The sequence below is a fragment of the Etheostoma cragini genome, chromosome 20, assembly GCF_013103735.1.
Source record: "Etheostoma cragini isolate CJK2018 chromosome 20, CSU_Ecrag_1.0, whole genome shotgun sequence".
In the NCBI taxonomy this organism is placed as follows: Eukaryota; Metazoa; Chordata; class Actinopteri; order Perciformes; family Percidae; genus Etheostoma; species Etheostoma cragini.
Window position 1 is genome coordinate 15,300,520 of NC_048426.1, and position 19,076 is coordinate 15,319,595.

Here is a 19,076-nt window from a genome sequence, read left to right on the forward strand (position 1 = left end):
TAAACAAATCGCACCAAATTTTTGTTTAAATGACCTAATCTAATGCTACAACGTTTGGTGCTGTGCAAGATGCCAAAGAGTGAAAAAGTATTGTTTTATTGTTATATAATTTAAATGCCAACATCTTCTGGTCATCATTTCACAGTCAACTTAATTAGTGATTCATTTGTTTGTTAAAATATACTAGTGTAACATTTACATTGACCTCATCCCTGCAATAAAGCACATTTTTACTCCATTTAAAGAACTCAAAACAAGATAATTAGGAAGACAGACACCACTGTGTAAACTATGAACCTAATGTTGCTCTAGGTTATCTTTCCCATTGTAAATTAGCATATTTGCTCATATAGAAACATGCCTCCACACAATTGTGGTGTTGGAAAAATTGGAGACTGAAGACAGGGACAATGATTGCAACAATTTTATTCTTGTAACAAAATGTTTGAGAACAAGAAAACAAATCTGCAGTTAGATCAAACCCACCCCATCCTCACCAAATCAAACCACAAAGGCTCACAATATTGTTTGATATACATAAAAGGATATAATATTAAACAGGAAACTTAATCTATTTACAGGTCTTGCTCTGTTGTAGAAATATTAAAACCTTGGAGCTCCGTAGTCATCAGGCATCCGTTCAATATTGTACCTATGTGAAAGAACAAAACAGAAAATCAGTCAAGCTGTGTTTTTGATGAAGCTGGTAGATAAGCGGAGGCTAATTTTCTTGCATTTTAATGAAAAAAAAAAACATAAAAAGCTGCCATATATTCAAAGCAAAGGTTGCAATAGTGTTACCTGTGGTTTGAGATGTACATGATGGGAACCCCAGGAATCTTCCTGATTCTTCTCTTTAGATCTCTGTCCACGGTAGCCAGGATGTAACACTTGTGCTGTGGAAATATATTTAAGTTATTGATATCTACCCATGCCAAAACTACACGGCAAAACATTTACCCACTATAATGATATGACGCCTCGTTTTAAATGTTTTTTATTACACCTGTGCTTTTTTTCTGCTATGACAAGCCAAAGATGTCTGTTGTAAAAAAGGCCTGTTACTAATCATGTAGTGGTGTGAACACTGACATTCTATCACATGTATGCTACTACTATTTGTTAAAGCTCATTACCTGTGTTACCCTTTGGACTAAACAGTCATCTGCATATGTTCCTTTGTGTGTGCATGGCAAGCGCTCAAACCTTGGATCCTTGGCTATCCTTCAAAAACAAAACAAGTACAAAAATGTAATTACATAAAACAATGCAAGATAAACACAATGAGATTGTGGCCGCTCCTACATTTTACATTCAGCAGCTTGTACCTGAGTGCAACTCTGTATTTCATTCCGAGCTTTTCAATCTCAGCCATCACACAGTCTGTGATACATGGGATACCTGGAAAAACAAAAAAAAATAAATTATGAATCATGATGCATCTTGAGACCCTGTTTTATGAAGGACCCGGTTCTAAGTTTCTCCATACCCAAAAATCAATAAGGTCCAAGCTTATCGACTTTCCAAACTATTGAATCACATACCATTATGTCTAAAACTAAATACGTGCGCGAACCGCCAAAGAAATGTATAAGTACGGTTTAAGAATAAAGACCATAGGTAAAGACTAGCCTCCCTACCGCAAATCATTCAAAACATATTCAGACTATACCTTGCAGAAGCCAATGAGTATCCTAAATAGAAAAACTGGCTAATGAGAGGACCGCTCTGTGGGCCGCTTAATCAGCTCGTTAAGACTAAAACAGCCACAGAAGAAATCAACCAGTCACCGAATCAGCGTTTTTGCAATAAAAGAAATAATAGTTCTGTTAAGATTAAGAATTTGTTGTCTCTAGATAGAGAAGTATTGATAAATACTCTGATTGTTAAGCAGTCTAGAAAATGGTATAAATATCAATTTAAAAAAAATCAACGATCCCCACTTCCAAATTATATATAATAATTTGGCTGAGAGATTACTAATTAGTATTTACCACTTGGCAATAGTACTTACATTTTGCATACAGACAATCCATCATAGACTGAACAATGTCCAGTTTGGCCTTGATGGAGAAGTTGATGAAATTGGTGTCAACTAGAACGTGGTATGGTGGACCAAGCTGAGTGTTGTACTGGAAAAAAAGGCATGATGGGTACTTTGTCCTGCACAAAAAAGTTAAAAGAAATTAAGTTCACCCCACATTCTTTATCAACAAATCCAAGTTTTTTTGTGGCCAACTTACACTTCTCTTTCCTTAAGTTTCGAGGGATCTTTCTTCTTTTTTTCTTTTGCTTTGGCCCGGTCTTTCTCTTTTCTACCAAACAAAGAAGAAGTTATAAGCTAGTGCTTGCACTGACCTTAAAGATCCCCACATAACTGTTGAATATTTGTTTTGTTTAATTTAAATGTGAGAATAAAATGGGCAGAGCTAATGAATATGATCGTTAAACCACCTTTGGTTAGAAAACAGAAAGCAATTATTAAAACTCACATTCTGTGATCTTTCAGATTGATCATTCTCTTCATTGCAGCAAACTTCCTTGTTTTCTGCTTCCCCTAGATTGAACAAGTTAAAACACATATCGATTAAAACCAAGAAATGTGTTGTGTGGGTGAAGAGTTTGAGTCCACATCACAACACAAGGTCTTCACTAAACAGTTTGGGTCCAAAATACATTTCTGATCTGCTAATACACTACGAACCACCCAGACCTCTCAGGTCATCTGGGACACGTCTGCTTTCTGTCCCCAGAGTCAGAACTAAACAGGGGGAAGCAGCGCTCACTTTCTATGCTCTACATATCTGGAACAAACTCCCAGAAAACTGCAGATCCGCTGCTACTCCCAGTTCTATTAAAGGCTGAAGACTTTTTGATGTTGTATTTCTTTACATTTTTGTTAATTTATTTAATATTTAATTTCTTACTGCACTCTAACTTTTATTCTCGTGTTTCATCTGTTTTTATTGTAACTGTTTAGCACTTTGAATTGCCCTTTTGCTGAAATATGTTATGCAAGTAAAGATGCCTTGCCTTACTGATTTAAGAGTTTTAACGTTTAAGCACAGAGAAAAACGTAACTTTAATATCATTATTTAAGTTGTTTTTTTAGATAGGGACTTCTATAACTACAAAAGTTACAAAACAAACACTAAATTAATTAGGTAAACACTTAGGCTACATTCATCATGTTCGCAACTTTCAAGGGAGACCAAGACCTCTGCATAGATAAATGAAAATAACACATTAAGAGGAATATTCCTTTAAGCAACTGACTTTGTACGTTACGTGTTGGTAAATAAAGTTATAACCATAAACCGTAACGTTATATGAAACGTTAGCTTACTTTACGTTAGGCGCTAACGTTAGGCTGGCTAATTTAGCTCAGTGGCTTGCCTGTTAAAAAGCTTTAACGCAAAATGAATCATATACGAAATAGCATACTTTGGCGGATAATGATTATCAAAGTGGCCGCGGTGTAACTGTAAAACACATTAAGAGATTACATACCATGGTTTAAATTCGAGACCACCGAGTTGTGTGGTGCTTTCTCCCCTTCCCCTCGTGTATCGATGCGATTCCTGGTGACGTAATCAAAAATTGACACACTTTCTGCGCATTTTCCGGTATGCTAATGATTAACAGGCTAAGGTACAAGGTAGATGCAGTGTTCAATAGCGTAGGTTCATGACATTTCTACATCTGTGTGTTTGCTTTGTGAAGCTGTGATATTGCAAGCGGGGTTGTATGAACGTGTTGTGACGTGCATATTGATAACAGCCACGGGTCGGCGGTGAGCTTTCTGAAAATTACGCTGACATTTTTGGCTAACTTCGCTAGCTGTTAGCATTGTGCAGTCGTTCGCTGGGCAAATTATTGCTTCTGTAGCAGTTTATCAAGACGACGCTAACAGTTGTTAACATTAGCCTCCATCTTTACATTGTGCTCCAGTTGAAAATAGACTAGAGAGAAAATTGATGCTCAAGGTGTTTTCTAGTGTTTGAAACATAATTCGAGCAACTGTTAGGTACATTTTACCAAAACTGACTCGTATGGATACGTTATTTAGCTAGCTATGTTATTGTTTATAACTGTGGCAGCGGATTACATTGTCTAACGTCAGTAACGGCACCATCATCTAGACTGCTGTTGTTGGACGGGATATAGAGTAACTAGACTTTAATTGACCTGGTCTATTTAGACTTTGACCGTTTTTTAAGGGCAAAACAGTGGCTTGTGAAAGTGTTATGGCCATTTCTTAGACAAGTCGTTCATGCATATTTCAGTGCTGTGGATTACATGTAGTTCTTCCATCAGCCAACACTTCTCCAAGGTGATACTTAAATATTAATTGTTGTCTTGGCGGAGCAGTTTATTGTGAAGCTGCTAGGCTTAATAATTTTCAGTCTGTTTGACCCATGTTCCTCATTAGAATCCATTTGTTGAAAACGTAAGCTTTGTGTTCTATATTTTGGTACAGCTGTTTTGAGCCTAAGCATTTTTTTTCTCCAATTGTAGGAAACTTGACTTGTACCCTGGTGAGTGGCAGTTTTCCTTTGAGCACGGAGAGGTCTGAGTGAAGGCTGAAAGATGGTCTGATGGACCGCCGCTTCTTCCTGACCTTCCTCGTCTGTTCAGTGTTGTGGATCTTCTTCTGGGAAGTACGCTGGAAGAAAGGAAAGGAAAGTCAGATTGAGGAATGGCTCCAAGGACATAGCCTCTCTCAATACAGGCATTTGTTTGAAGGTCAGTGGCTTACAGTATCTTCTTTTGAGATTCACATGACCATTAAAGTTTAGACATTTTGTTGATGGTCTAATCCAGGTGGAAGTTAGCAGTTGCACAAGGTTATTATTACTTGAAACTTTCTGGTTAGGCTGGTTTCTCTAACCGTGATCATATCCAGCCCATTTCCTAGCTTTTGCAGAAATACCAGGGATAACATGTCACTTTTAAGGCTGAGATAACAAGTCTGCACATTAGATAATGCTCACATGAAACATTTATTTATTAAATTACCACACCATGGGACCATTATTTATTGTGCTGACTCTATTTCTCTGTCTTATACATGTTTGTATGCCCTGAACCTGGTATTCATGGTCTGGATATGCATGTTTTTGTGTCATTTAAAAAAAAACTGGACTTAAACTTGGTTTATTGCAAGGAGATTGGGATGCTTATTGCTTTGACTCTGGTAATTTTTTGGTTTTGAAAACTAAATAATCAGGCTTGTGAGATGCATGTGGCATGCAAGGGCAATCGGCACAGGCTTAAATACTCATTATAATAGACATCAATGAGTGTTCAAGCTTGTGCTGGGGCATTACTGATAATGATTTGTTGGCCAGTATGGGATTGGGGATTTTTATGTGCTGTTCATGTGTCATCCAGATGTACAGACACTGGAAGAACTGAGTCTCAGTGTACTGAGTCGTCTGGAAGAGGTGGTAAAGGAACAGCAGCGCTGGAAGGAAATTGCAGAGGCCCATATCCTGCTGTTTAGAGACTTTGCCTTCCAGGAGTGGCTTTGCTCCCAGAACCTGGAGCACTATTACCATACGTAAGCAATGGAAGGTCTTAACTTTAACGTTTGCATCAATCTAGCAAACAATAGTGAGCAGCTTTCCTTTTTTGGAACCAATTACTTGTTAGCATGCCAGTAATGTAGATTTTTTTTATAGCAGCAGAGGTTTTGTTTTTCTAATGTCTTGTATTGTTTATGTGCTTATTGTCATGTTCTAGGCTGGTTAACACAGGTTATATTGATTATTGTCCACTTGAGGGCAGCCTCTCCATTCTGGCTGCCTTAGTTTGCTGACACGGAGCTGTGCAGGCTGCAGTGTTTCAGAGGGTCACTGCAGTAAAAACTATTCTTTAGAGACGGTTTGTGTGAGACACGGCAGCAATGCAGGTGTTAGTGTATGTGTTGCAAACTCTCTATTGATGCAGTCAGAACCGACCGTGATAAGTTGCTAGTGAATTATAAAAAAAAAATTGTATCGGTCAGTTAATGGAAGGTAAATTGCAATGTTTCTAAAGGTCAACGTTGTTTCTAACACATAGTCATGTCATAGACATCATGTTTTTAAGGAAAACTCTAATATTTCTGAAGGAACACAGTGTCACATTTCTGAAGGTCATGACTGCCACGCTATTGCTGCTTCCACTGCCAATTCAATTGACCGGACTTTAAACCTTCATTCATAACGTAATTCTGGCAGAGCTACAATTCAGGGACTAACTGTGTAGTAACAGAAAAGGATCTTTGCACTCTTTTGTTGGCTAAAAATATTAAACTGTAAATGAGGAAGTTGCAGAGTCACATAAGCCTTGCGTTACTTCTCAGATAGATATTCTATTTAAGAGTCTAATAAGACTGAAACAATTATATAAAAAATTAAGCCTCACGTTTTTATTATCACAGTAATTATTCACAAACACATGGTAGATCATCAACCATGCCACACACTGTGGCAGCAATACGCTACTAGTAAATTCACATAAAATAAAGAAAGCAATGTCAGATACTTATTACTTATTATTGTTGCCGGAGAAAATTGAATAAATAATACTGCTAAAAGATTAATATATTTCAATAATTATTGAGATAATATTGTGTGCTACCATAACTTTGGCCATGAAAATGTGGCACCAGCACAGCACGTTCCTAGTGTTGACAAGCAAAGATGTAATGTTGTAATGGGTGCTAGTAGCTTTACAATGGGAGATTATGTATCAGTTTAAATGGTTATAAATTATCTGCTGTGCTTATCTAGACAATTCCATATAATTAAGCTTTAATCTGAAGTTATTTGGCAAGGCCAGATGCAACATGTCACACCCTCTCACTACTCCCTGTTGACATAACTAACACGTTAAGCTAATAAAACTGTGGTTACCCTTGTGCAGCGTTCTGCAAAAACATTGTTTTGTGCAACCTGTTGTGTGCAGTCAAGCTGCTGCCTTGGTCAATATACATGTAGTTAGCAGTCATGGTACACAGTTTTTTTTGTTTTTGTTTTTTTGTTTTAGCTGTACAAAAGAAATTTAGCTTTGCTACCATTCCTGTCAAAAATCTACTTCTTATAACTTTACTTTTGCTTTCCACTGCAGACTGAAGACCTTGCGTTGTATGAATCTGGATGATCTATCCCAGTTTGACAGTCAGCTGCAGCTGTCTCTAGCTGCTTGGGGATACTACTACGAAGACTACCTAAAGTTGTCTACAGGCATCAGGATCCTCCAAAACTCCAGGGGGAGTCGTGACCAAGACTACGAGATCCGGCTGGTACACAGCCTTGCTGTGAGGCGTCTGAATGAGAAGTGGACGATTGGTGAGTTCCTGATCTTTTTCTGCTTTAGACTGCCTTTAGTCTGGGCCGCTATCCACAGCTGCAGAGTATTACAAATAATTTATTTATAGGATAAGATGAATTTTACTGTTAAGTGTTGCTATGTGTTGTCACAAGTGTTGTTACGGCAAGAATCACATTTGAATGTAGGCTTAAGTGCTGTAATGGAGTAGTGCAATGTTGCTTTATCTCCGTATAGCCCACAATTTGTAAAAAATAGTTTTTTTTCCTTCTTTCATAAAAACACAGTTTTCACTCCTATTGAGGATAAATGCAGGATAATATAAAACAAATTAATGTTGTCCCTTTATGGCATTCAGAATGCACACGCATAAAACGTATCACATTTGTATTTTTGCCCAGTGTGTGTATTGAAACATTCACAACAAAGTTAAAAAATGGCCACTTGAATTATACCATTTGTTCTTGCTTCATTTGACACTATATAGAATATAGTTTTGCTGATATCCCGCTGGGGCTTTATAATCATAAGAAGAAAACAAAGTAAAACTGTTGACATTTACCTGCAAGCTCAGACCAGGAAGTGTGTATTGTCTTAATTTGTATAAGATAGATACAATAATAAGTATTCACTGGTACAATTGTCTTTTCAGCGGGAGCTCTCATATTTGGCTGTACTGTGGCGCTGTGCTTCTTGATAAGGGACCTCATGTTTTACGTGATTGGTGAGTCCTTTATCAATTGTTTGGATTGGGGTTTGGGCTGATACGTGGAATTGCTGCTAATAGGGTTGTGCAAAAAAAAAATCTATTTAAGCGATTAAAGCTCTACCAATTCAAAATCGATTCATAGCATTCTATATATATATATATATATATATTTTTGTGTGTGTGTGTGTGTGTGTGTGTGTAACATTTAAAACAGGTCTACAAAATTAATTTTACAAGAATTTCTTCTTAGGGAAACCAAAACCCAAATGACTGCATCTTTAGACTATTTCCAATTTATATTATATTACACTGACTCACTTATCGTTTTAATGTTTCCAGATGTTTGATATCAGGAGGATGAGCTGACAGAACTGAAAAGTTGAACGTTGTCCAAATAGAACGGACCCACCGCAGTGACGTTTTTGGTGGAGCTGTTTTGTTAAATAGTCAACTTGGAAGAAAGCAAACGTTTTAACAATAAACTACATCAACACAACAGTATGTGGAATTAAACTGGACGGGCCCAATAACCTCTGAATAGTTGTACTTGTTAAAGGGCATTATGTCGGCAGGATAATTTAAAAGGCAACCGCGACTACATTGTGCGACTGCCACATTTCTGATACCGTGGCGGCAGAAGGTTTGCCATGCCGTGCCACCACTACAAATCAACATAGAGGAAACACTGGTATCTGTATAACCAATGTAAACGTTTGTTAAACTTTGGTCTTTGCTCTGCCTTAGTGTCCTGAACTTATTTCAAAACCAAATCCAAATGTTCCAACATCTTTTCTCCTGTGCTTCTTCCCTTCTTGCAACAGGTGGAATTACTGTTTCCATCATAGCGTTTGTCTTCACCATCAAGTTCCTCTGTGAGCTTGCAGCGCGGGTGGTCAGTTTCCTGCAGAATGAGGATCCAGGGCGACGCGGTGACCGCAGCATCTACGACTATGTCCGGGGAAACTACCTTGACCCACGTTCCTGCAAGGTGTCATGGGATTGGAAGGAACCGCAGGAAGTGGGGCAGACTATGAGCTTTAGAGTCCAGGTGATGCTTAGTTCCTAATGTGCCAAGCTAAAGATGTACTGTACCTCTTGTTTTTAGTCTTATAGACTTTCTTACAACTGCAGCAGTGTCAAGAGTATTTGTTTAGCATAACTATGTTAAGAAATGTATAACTGAATTGTATGGTCTCTGTTTCAAATTATTCACTGTTTGTACTTTTTGTCTTCCCAGCTGTTCTATAAGAATGGACAGCCTTTTCCGGCCCACCGGCCAGTGGGGCTGAGGGTCAACATTACTCACATTGAATTGGCTCTGGACATCCCTGTTACACAGGAGGTTCTGCAAGAACCAGAGTCTAACGTAGTCAAAGTGGCCTTCACTGTGCGCAAGGCCGGACGCTATGAGGTTGCTGTCAAGCTGGGTGGCCTCAATGTGGCCTACAGCCCTTATTACAAGATATTTCAGCCAGGTATTTCTTCTCTGTGTGTTTTAGATCCAATGCAATTATTGATTTGACAAGTTTGAAATGAGTATTGTTCTGTTCTTTTGTTCTATTCAGGTACAGTTGTCCCATCCAAAACCAAGATAGCCTACCATTTCTCCACCCTGGTGCTAACAAATGGCCAGCAGCACACTTTGCAGATTGAGCCCAGGGACGAGTATGGAAACCCCACCAGTAACTCCACATCTCTCACAGATGAAGCCAACTACAGCATCCATATGCACTCCGTAAGGGAACAAAACCCTTTTTCTATTATCCTAATTTGAAGATTTGGTTGTTGATTATGACTGTAAAAGTGAAAGCCAGCATTTCTTTTCAACCTTTTGTTCCAAATTGCAAAGTCCACTAGCCTTAGAGCTTAGAAGTGCTTCACGAGAAAAAGTCATATTGTGTTGGGATTTACAATACTGTGATTGGGATATAATGGTATCACGAGTCCACTTGCTTGATTGTCAAGGAAAATGCACAAAACACAACAAATTTAAAATGTGTATTTCTCAAGTTGAATTTACTAAGTTAAACAAGCGTCAAATAAAACACGTAAAGATTAAATGTGCAATACGTTTTTTTTAAATAACCAAATTAAATAACAAAAACAATATTTTCAAAATAGAATTTTATAAATGAAATAAATAGAACAATAATTAAGAAATATACAATTTCTTATTACAACAATACATTTTGCATTACATTTAAGAGGGGTGTAATATAGTAAATAATCAACTAGTGATTAATATAATACAATTAAATATAATTCGTACAACCTCTTCATGACAGTCTGCATGCAACACAGGGGCTTCATCAGTGAAGGTGTGTAACAACGTGGAGACTGCAGTGCACATAGACACCTTTTTTTTTTTTTACTCTCTACGGCAGCGACCCAGGTTCTCGAATCCGACCAGTGGCCCTTTGCTGCATGTATTCCCCCTCTCTCTCCTCACCTTTCTGTCTGCAACTGTCCTATCCATTAAAAGGCTAAAATGCCCCCAAAGATCTTTTAAAATCGTGATTGCCAGGAGATTAATTGTGCTAAACTTACATTATAGTAGAACCGGTTCTGAGCTGGGATTCATTTGCATTTTCCTGTTCTTGCAGCTGGGCACGGTGGATGAGGACGGTCTGGAGGAGTACTACAGTAAGTCGGTGTCGCTCAACAAGCAGCAGTGCCAGGTTCTGCTGCGACTGGTTCTATCGAAGACAGGCTGTTTCAGGGCCCGCATCTCCTACAAGGACCAGCCGCTCAGCAACGGGGAATTTGACATTATTGTTCTCAGTGGTGAGCAGCCTTAAGATGCAGAAGAAAAATAGAAAGTGTGCTTTTCCACCCTGTTAGCCTGTGTTTTCCGAGCTTACTACTCATACCGTCATTTCATATTACAGAGAATGAGAAGACCTGTGTGGAGAAGAATGTGTCCACTCCAGGCATAAGTATCTACTTTGAGGCATACCTTTACAGCAATGGGAACTACAGTTCCTCGTGGCAGTTACCAGCCTCCTCTTTCCTGGGTCCTCAGAGAAGGCCCTCCATGGGAGAAGAGGAGGATGAGCATGACTCTCCTGTGGAGGGACAACCTGAGAAAGTTAAGAAACCAAAAAAGGTCTACTGTTACATATCTCCAAAGGTAAGTGGCCAGCACGTAATGGTTATGTAGTGGGATTTTTCTTCAACTTTTGCATTTGTGAATATAAATACGAAGATATGTGGTATTACAGAGGGTAGAACTCAACACACGTTAATGTAAGATGACGCTGAATTTGAGTTTTAATGCCAAACAGCAACTATCCGTGAAGGAGTTCTACCTGAAAATTATTCCGTGGCGCCTTTTCACCTTTCGAGTATGTCCAGGAACGAAGGTAAGCAAAAGTGATGTCAGAAACCCCTGGGGAACAGGCCACTTTGATGCGGTTTGACAAGCTAACCATAATCTCCTGCTCTCTTTCCAGTTTACCTATCATGGTCCTGATCCGGTTCACAAGAACCTAACTCTAGTGGTGGATGATGGGATACAGCCTCCTGTGGAGCTCAGCTGCAAAGACAGAAATATCATGGCTGCCACCTTCATTCGCTTCCTGCACAAGAACATTGGTTTGTTTTGGTCTAATGTGATTACTGTTGGCTTAAAATACTTACACCTAAAATACTTACAAAAAAAACATACTAAAGAAAAAGTATTTTGTGGAGGCTGCAGTAGTAATTTGACGGTATTGTCCACAGGTGGCTCTGAAACGTTTCAAGACAAGGTGAACTTCTTCCAACGTGAGCTCAGGCACATTCACTCCAAGAGACCTCGCACCAAGACCTGCCTAAAAATCACCCGACACTCCCTTCTGGACTCAGTGAGTGTTGCTTTACTGCACTATAAAGTGGTGTATTAGGAAAATAGGCATGTAATCATGAAGATCATGTGGTAATTGTGACTCATCTGTCTGTCCCTCTTGCTGTTGCTCAGTCCCTGAAGGCTACCAGGAACTTCTCTGTGTCAGACTGGAGTAAGAACTTTGAGGTGGTGTTTCAGGATGAGGAAGGTAAATAAAACATATGTGTGTTAGGTTGAGTTCTAATTCAAAATTGAACATTTTTGCTGTCACAGCAAGCACATAAACAGGGTTTCCATGAGGTCTTAAAAAGTCTAAGATTTCTAAATCAAACTTTTAGGCCTTTAAAAGTCTTAAATTTGCTACAGCATTGTGTACTAGGTCTTAAATCATTTAAAACCGGTCTTAATTTCTCGAAGTCAATTTAACGCTACCTCTAGTGTTCATTGAAATGCTAATTTGCTGTATTACGACTACAAATGTAAAATGGGTCTCTGACGTCTGACTTGTTATGTTGTGTTGTGATACAGGTCTTACATCTTTTTTCATAAAGGTCTTAAAAAGTCTTAAATATCATTTTGGTGAAATCCTGAGAAACCCCAAAAGGCGATAAGAATGATGAAAGTTACTGACAGTAATTCATTAAGGTGGCCACACTGCTAAACACTTAGCACTTTGACATGTCTCTGTAGCTCTAGATTGGGGAGGACCTCGCAGGGAGTGGTTTGAGCTGGTGTGTAAGACGCTCTTCGACACCTCCAACCAGCTGTTCACCCGCTTCAGTGACAACAACCAGGGCCTGGTAAGTTTATCCTTCTAACCACTTCCCAATTCAAAACCACATACAGATGCTTAGTGTTGTCCTAAAATAAATACATTTTAGAAAATTAAGAGCACTTTCATTTTCCAGGTGCACCCAAACGCTGACCGGCAACCCCAACTGCGTCTTAAGATGTATGAGTTTGCAGGTCGCGTCGTAGGGAAGTGTCTGTATGAGTCTGCCCTGGGTGGGGCATACAAACAGCTGGTCCGAGCTCGCTTTACACGGTCCTTCTTGGCCCAAATCATCGGCCTCCGGATGAACTACAAGGTATGGAACACAGAAAATAAGCTCTCCTTTGACGTTGGAAGGTCATGTTTTCATTGTTTACCCTCTGGTGTCAGCTGGTCTCTCTCATCACTTTAACATTCCTCACAAAGCCAAAAAAAACTGATTTGTTTCTTGGCGCCTTTTACTGTATTTCATGAAGAACAAGTCTGTGTCTTTTGCTGCTTACCCAACTTTGTAACATTTTCAAAGCTTAACAGACCCAATCATCTTTTTATCTGTCCACAGAAAAGATGAAATGCCATGTTTATTTCAATAAAAGTCATTTCTCTGTGTTTTTCGTTTTATTTTCCACATGCAGTACTTTGAGACGGATGACCAGGAGTTCTACAAAACTAAAGTCTGCTTCATCCTAAACAATGACGTGAGTGAAATGGATTTGGTGTTTGCCGAGGAGAAGTACAGCAAGTCGGGACAGCTGGAGAAGGTGAGGCAACACTGTGAAAAGGAACCTCCCCCTTTATCCCTGATGTAATTTCACAGAAGATAGAAGCAATAAACTAAACTAAACAGACCATATTACTCGTTTGGCAAGCATTTTTCTTAAAGAGGGGGGAGTGGTGAGTTTACCTAAAGGTGGATGAGTGGAGTTTGGAATCCATAAAAACCCCACACCATAACGGTGTAACTGTCTGTAGTGAGTTCAACCTACTTCTTTTTAATTAGATATGTATGTTGCTCCAAAGTGTTTTTTTTCTTTTAGATTAATTGCCTATTTATACTTATGCTGACTAGTTTGTGTAAGCCTAACACACGAGTGTTAGACCTGTACAGACTCATTCTAATCCTGTCTCTGCCATCTCTCCTTTACTGGGAATTTCTTCTAGACCCACATAATCATTTTCAACTGTTTAATGTCTTAAACTGTTCTGTCTTTTATGTATTTTGTCTGACATTTATATCCTGCCACATGTTCTCTTGCAGGTGGTGGAGCTGATATCAGGGGGTTCTCAAATCGCTGTTAACAATGAAAACAAGATGCATTATCTCAACCTGCTGGCCCAGTACAGACTGGCTAGCCAGGTGAGAGAGGAGGTGGAACACTTCCTTAAAGGTTAGCTAGCACAGCTGCAGTCTGCCATTTCTTTTGCCAATTCCTCTCATTTGAGATCTCCGGTAATGCGCATGTAATTAGGGTAATTTCCTGATCATTTGCAGGTTTGAACGAACTGGTTCCAGAAAACCTGCTAGCCATATTTGATGAGAATGAGTTGGAGGTACGTGTGGTGTTTATAATAAAATCCTGTGGATCTTAAGAAAAAAAACACTGCTGGGTAATTATAATTTGTTTTCCTTTGAATCTCTTCAGTTGCTGATGTGTGGCACCGGTGATATAAACGTGCAGGACTTCAAGGCCCATGCTGTGATTGTCGGAGGATCGTGGCACTTCAGAGAGAAAGTGTGTCATAGAAATATCTCTCTTCTCTGTCTGTGCTTTCTTGCAACAGCAGGCCACTGGTCAAAATATCTGAGCATGTTGATTTTTCTGTTACCACAGGTGATGAAGTGGTTCTGGGCCGTGGTGTCCAGCTTCACCCAGGAGGAGTTGGCTCGTTTGCTGCAGTTCACCACCGGCTCCTCTCAGCTCCCCCCTGGAGGATTCAACACCCTTTGCCCCTCCTTCCAGATAATTGCTGCGCCCACACACAGCACCTTGCCCACTGCACACACGTGGTGAGTTTGAAAACACAAGCAGATTTCCTTAGGCTTTAGGGATGGCATTAGCGGTCTGTTAATCATTTGCTTTTGGCTCACTCGATCAATTGGCAATAATCATTTATTTGTTAAATACTTTGGTTTATAACCAAAGCTTTACAGAATTGCCATCACCCTCAGCTGTACTTTGTGTTTAGTGCTAATAAGCTAATTTTAGCATACACTTCATAATGATTGCAAACATGCTATTATACCTGATACACATCAGCAAAATAACATTGTCATAATGAACTGATTAGCATTCTGACATTAGCATTTAGATGCGGCCTCCCAGAGCATGGCTATAGACATGTCTTCACTCTCATTTCCTAAAACAGCTGGGCGCTGTTGTTTTTAGTAAATGTTACTCAAGAAGGAATGAATAGTAATAGTAATTTCTTGAGGTCTATTTTCAGTGGTGGATTAATACATGTGCTGTTCTAGTAAGCATTTACGGCAGCAGGATGGTCTGTGTGGGATTACTCTGACTCACAGGATGTAAACTGTGCGTATAAGCCTCACATTGGTTGCCTATTTCAGAGAGAATTTTCCTCCCCTTCCACTATCTAAATGTTAGCGCTTTCAAAATCCCTGTGAAACAACAACAACCTCCGAGCTGGCAACCTACAAGTTCAGTAGGCTCCTCCAGGGCTAAAGTATAGGCAGGCACATGCAAACGTTCCACCCTGTCAAGTCCCCCTGACAATATTTTGCAAGGGCCTCGTCGCTGCATCCTGGGATTACACAACCCCCCCCCCCGAGCAAAGAGGAATACCCTATATCAAGTTAGGAAATATTTAACATAAATTAATTGTTGGTTTTGGTCTTTTCATTGGATTTGTTAACAATAAGAAATGTAATGTAGGAATATAAAAAATTTTTAAAGATCAGCTCTGCATGTTTTAATTACACTGCTATGGCATTGTTTAAATGTTATATAAATACCTTATCAGGGTCTAAAAATAGTTTGGTTCTCTGTGGTCGTCTTGTCTGTCTAGTTTTAACCAGCTGTGCCTCCCTACGTACGATTCCTATGAAGAGCTGCACAAGATGTTGAAGCTGGCCATCAGTGAGGGCAGTGAGGGCTTCGGTATGCTCTGACTCTCCCATCACTGGCACTGTGGTTCCACTTGTACAAGAGGAGACCAGCACTGCCCCCTCCAATGCACCGGTTTCCTGCATTAATCCGCATTTAACAGTGGGCTTCTTGGGATGAGAACCCCCCAAACTCCCTACAAATACTCTCTCTGGATGAGAGGCCGTTCCAGGAAGTCCCAGAAGGCTGTCCTGAAAATGGAACTCGATTATTTGAACTCCAGTGCTACTGTATATAAAAAAGCTCGCTTTTGTAAAATAAAAAAAATAAAAATAAGAAACCAGGAACTGCTGAAAAAGGTGAGGTTTGGTCTAGTTGTATTTCCTAATGCTAAAGTTTGCTTAGTTTTATATGTTTGAAAGACAAAAGACGCTAGAGCAAAGGCCTGGACTATTACTTTATAACTGCTTCTTTTGCATTTTGCAAACTGAGGAACACTTAAGTGCAACAGCGGCCTACAAGTGACGTGCACTTTGGCCTTAAATGATCAGGGACTGATATGTGTTTGTAAATATATAATATCAATCTTTTATTCAATTTATTGTACATACTAGTGTGTATACATAGGTTTTCATCTCATTACCTTTTTCGGTTTGACTTTTAAGGAGAAGGGATTTCTGCATTGTTGAACGTTTGATGGGTTGCAAGTTTGTATATTTTCTATCAGTTTTTTTATCATCTCCAAAGCGAATGGGTGAAGCCAAGTAATTTCTATTGTTTAAGAATGTTTTTAATGTATTGTTTCTTGAAACTAATATTTGTGTTGACCCATACTGAGGAAAATATGTTTGTCTGAAGTGGTAAACATTTTTGTTATGTTTTATAACCTGCCTTATTTATGCCCTTTGCCTCTGATTGTATCCAGCGAGGTGCGTAGGTGAGAGAAGCATAGCCGACAGTAGTAAGTAATACAGTTGGTGTATTATGGCATTTCTACTACTACATGCAGGGGTCACTGTGGATGTTGGGTAGAGGATATATATAACAAACATTTTGTTATATATGCTGTATCCTTTTATACTTTTTCATTTACAGCCTTTTTATGGGTTTACCTCAGAATCTCCTATACCACCTATTCATCCTCCGACAAAGGTGCATATGTGCTCAAGCACACATATGGTAAAGCATACACATCCAGTTTGTTCATAGCTGCCTCCTTCCTGTCCTGTAACCTCTAGCTATATGAAATCACCGGTCAGTAAACTGAAGCATTATATTAGTTTTTTTGTAAATCTATTTATTTGTAATCCTTAATTAATATCGTCAATATCCTGAGCCAACAGAGTTGTCCCCCCCCCCCCCCTCCTTTTTCCTGTTCATAAAGGTGTAGCAATTCATTTGCTGTTCCAGTTAACATTTTTAGTAGCCATTTTGTAAAAGTGTGTGCTGCCAGTCAGAGTGTTTGTAAAGCATTCAAGACTCCGTAGCAAAAAGAAGACATTGTGTTTTGATTTGAATATGTTCACGTTCCCCACAGAGCACTTTGGGTCCAGTTTCACTTCTTACGTTATCTTCACAGTTGGCGGTAAAATCATTAGGGATTTAATTTTATTGTCGTTGTTGAAGGTCACATTTTGACTGTAGTTGCTGCAGGGAGGGATTAACTGGGTTGGCTGACCAAAGCTAACACAGTGTCCGCTGAGTTTTGATAAACATTTAGTTGTGCATTAGATTACCTTTTACGGTGTTGAGGTTAATAAGAAGGCTTATGGATTTGTGATTGTTTGGGTTGTGCAATGTTGACCTGAGAACAGTGAAAAAGTGCTTATGGAAATGTTTAATTAAGGGTGTGTTTTCAGCACCAGTACCAATGGCTGATATCATATTTACATAAGTAAAAGTAGTTTACATGTGTTAGTTTTCATTAGATATGACCATTATAAACCAATATGAAGGAGGTCTTGCCTGTAGTTTTAGGTTCTTGTTTAATGTTTTGCTTTTCATGAGCATCTACTATTCTGTTTTATATTTGGATTGTTTCTGGTTTAGATGGACTGAGCGCAACTTTTAGCAATGTAGATATTGGGAAAAATCTTTGACTTTAAAGCTGGGATACTTTTCTTTTTTTTAATGGCGAGCTGACGAGTGTTTGAGATTCTTCTCACTGCAGTTCTTTTTTGTTTCTGGTAATAAAAATGATGGACTTAATTCTTATCACCTTATGTCACTTTTGTGCATCCTATCTGTATATTTGTTAAGCAGTGGTATTTGAAACCCTTTTTTACACTTTCAAACCTGGAGTTGCTCTTGGATATGGCTTGTGGTGCTGAACATGCAAACAAGTGGTTCCAAAACTGGGATCCGAAAAATTAATAATTTAAAACATCTCAATGTACGTATGTAAAATAAGGTTCAGGATACTTTTGCCTTTACTCAACGTTAAGAACAGAAGATGAATGGCTTGTAATGACTCATCACTGGTAGTACTATTTTCTTAATGCATGTCACAAAATCTTTAAAAGAGGGCTTGCGTTTAAAAAAAAATCAATTTTATAATCATATGAATACATATATACAAATGAGTTTAGCTGACGTCTTTATATCTGTATTTGAAGGTACCACTTCCTTGGCCAACAGCAGAGTGCATGTGTCAGACACAAGGGGGCAGTGGCTCTACATGTGACAATGACAGAGGAAACATGCTTTTTCTGCTGTCATCCCTCAGGACAGTTTAGTCTTCTAATAACTGTCTTCAGTTGGCCTTCTACACTTACAGTCTTCAACACAGAGAGTGTCCTCTCCATTAAAGACATTTCTCATTTCCCCACACAGATACAACACATACCTCACAAATGCATAATAATGAACAAAGTTCATTCAAACCTGCTAGTTTAATATGTGTATGAAATGTGATAACGCCTAACTCAAAAACATGTGCTCCCTTTCTTTTCAGCATATGGAGATGGTGGCATAACTGATTGCCTTGCATTGACTGAATGTTTGCTCCCTAAGTCATACCGTGTCAGATAATGGAATGGTTTTTTTTGTTTTCTTTTGTTATTACAAATTGCTTTGCTTAAACGCTGTGGACTTGCGAGCCCCATGGCCCTTCATGCTACACCCTGTATCTCCTCACACTGTGGTCTGAGCACTATCAGGAGCAGGCTGAAAGGCATCTTGAAGTACTTGGAAGCAGGAGTCCAGTTATTTGGTCTTGGCGTGCACCTGTGTATTTGCATAATGGTCTCTCTCAAATTTCCCCCAGGAATTCTTGCTAAAGAGGGACCACAATTCGGAAAGTTATCCTTTGGCGCTCACTAAGAGTAATGTGCCATGTTGGAACGCTTGTCCTTCCCCAGAGAACTTTTGGGAGATCGCACAACAAAA

At 39.1% G+C, this 19,076-nt stretch overlaps 2 protein-coding genes across 7 annotated transcripts; one reads left to right on the plus strand and one right to left on the minus strand.

Annotated features, from left to right (window-relative positions):
* Positions 1–408: 408 nt before the first annotated feature.
* Positions 409–3,713, minus strand: fcf1 (FCF1 rRNA-processing protein). Its single transcript, XM_034858297.1, has 8 exons — positions 3,511–3,713; positions 2,493–2,557; positions 2,244–2,315; positions 2,015–2,163; positions 1,329–1,401; positions 1,137–1,224; positions 802–896; positions 409–652 (listed from the first exon to the last, which is right to left on the minus strand). The coding sequence occupies exons 1-8, from the start codon at positions 3,511–3,513 to the stop codon at positions 604–606; spliced, it is 594 nt and encodes a 197-aa protein (XP_034714188.1). The 5' UTR covers positions 3,514–3,713; the 3' UTR covers positions 409–603.
* Positions 3,595–16,965, plus strand: arel1 (apoptosis resistant E3 ubiquitin protein ligase 1). 6 transcript variants are annotated; one of them, XM_034858291.1, is made up of 22 exons: positions 3,595–4,027; positions 4,519–4,746; positions 5,395–5,563; positions 7,117–7,337; positions 7,970–8,041; positions 8,848–9,074; positions 9,264–9,501; positions 9,592–9,761; positions 10,630–10,810; positions 10,915–11,156; positions 11,311–11,388; positions 11,479–11,620; positions 11,750–11,871; positions 11,985–12,060; positions 12,543–12,652; positions 12,761–12,940; positions 13,260–13,385; positions 13,883–14,012; positions 14,117–14,175; positions 14,268–14,357; positions 14,457–14,632; positions 15,652–16,965. In XM_034858291.1, the coding sequence occupies exons 2-22, from the start codon at positions 4,599–4,601 to the stop codon at positions 15,752–15,754; spliced, it is 3,060 nt and encodes a 1,019-aa protein (XP_034714182.1). In that variant the 5' UTR covers positions 3,595–4,027; positions 4,519–4,598; the 3' UTR covers positions 15,755–16,965. The 6 variants fall into 6 exon arrangements, with proteins under 6 accessions (XP_034714182.1, XP_034714183.1, XP_034714185.1 ...); XM_034858292.1 differs by having other exon boundaries at positions 3,621–3,793; XM_034858294.1 differs by having other exon boundaries at positions 3,633–3,651.
* The last annotated feature ends 2,111 nt before the right edge of the window (positions 16,966–19,076 follow it).

Bases quoted from the DNA above. Each gene is read 5' to 3' on its own strand.
- fcf1 (XM_034858297.1), bottom strand. The intron at 2,164-2,243 runs GTAAGTTGGCCA...TTTTTTGTGCAG, and splicing joins AAACTTAAGGAAAGAGAAGT to GACAAAGTACCCATCATGCC. The intron at 653-801 runs GTAACACTATTG...TCTTTCACATAG, and splicing joins ATGTACATCTCAAACCACAG to GTACAATATTGAACGGATGC.
- arel1 (XM_034858291.1), top strand. From the start codon at position 4,599: ATGGACCGCCGCTTCTTCCTGACCTTCCTCGTCTGTTCAGTGTTGTGG. The intron at 8,042-8,847 runs GTGAGTCCTTTA...TTCTTGCAACAG, and splicing joins CCTCATGTTTTACGTGATTG to GTGGAATTACTGTTTCCATC. The intron at 10,811-10,914 runs GTGAGCAGCCTT...TTCATATTACAG, and splicing joins TGACATTATTGTTCTCAGTG to AGAATGAGAAGACCTGTGTG.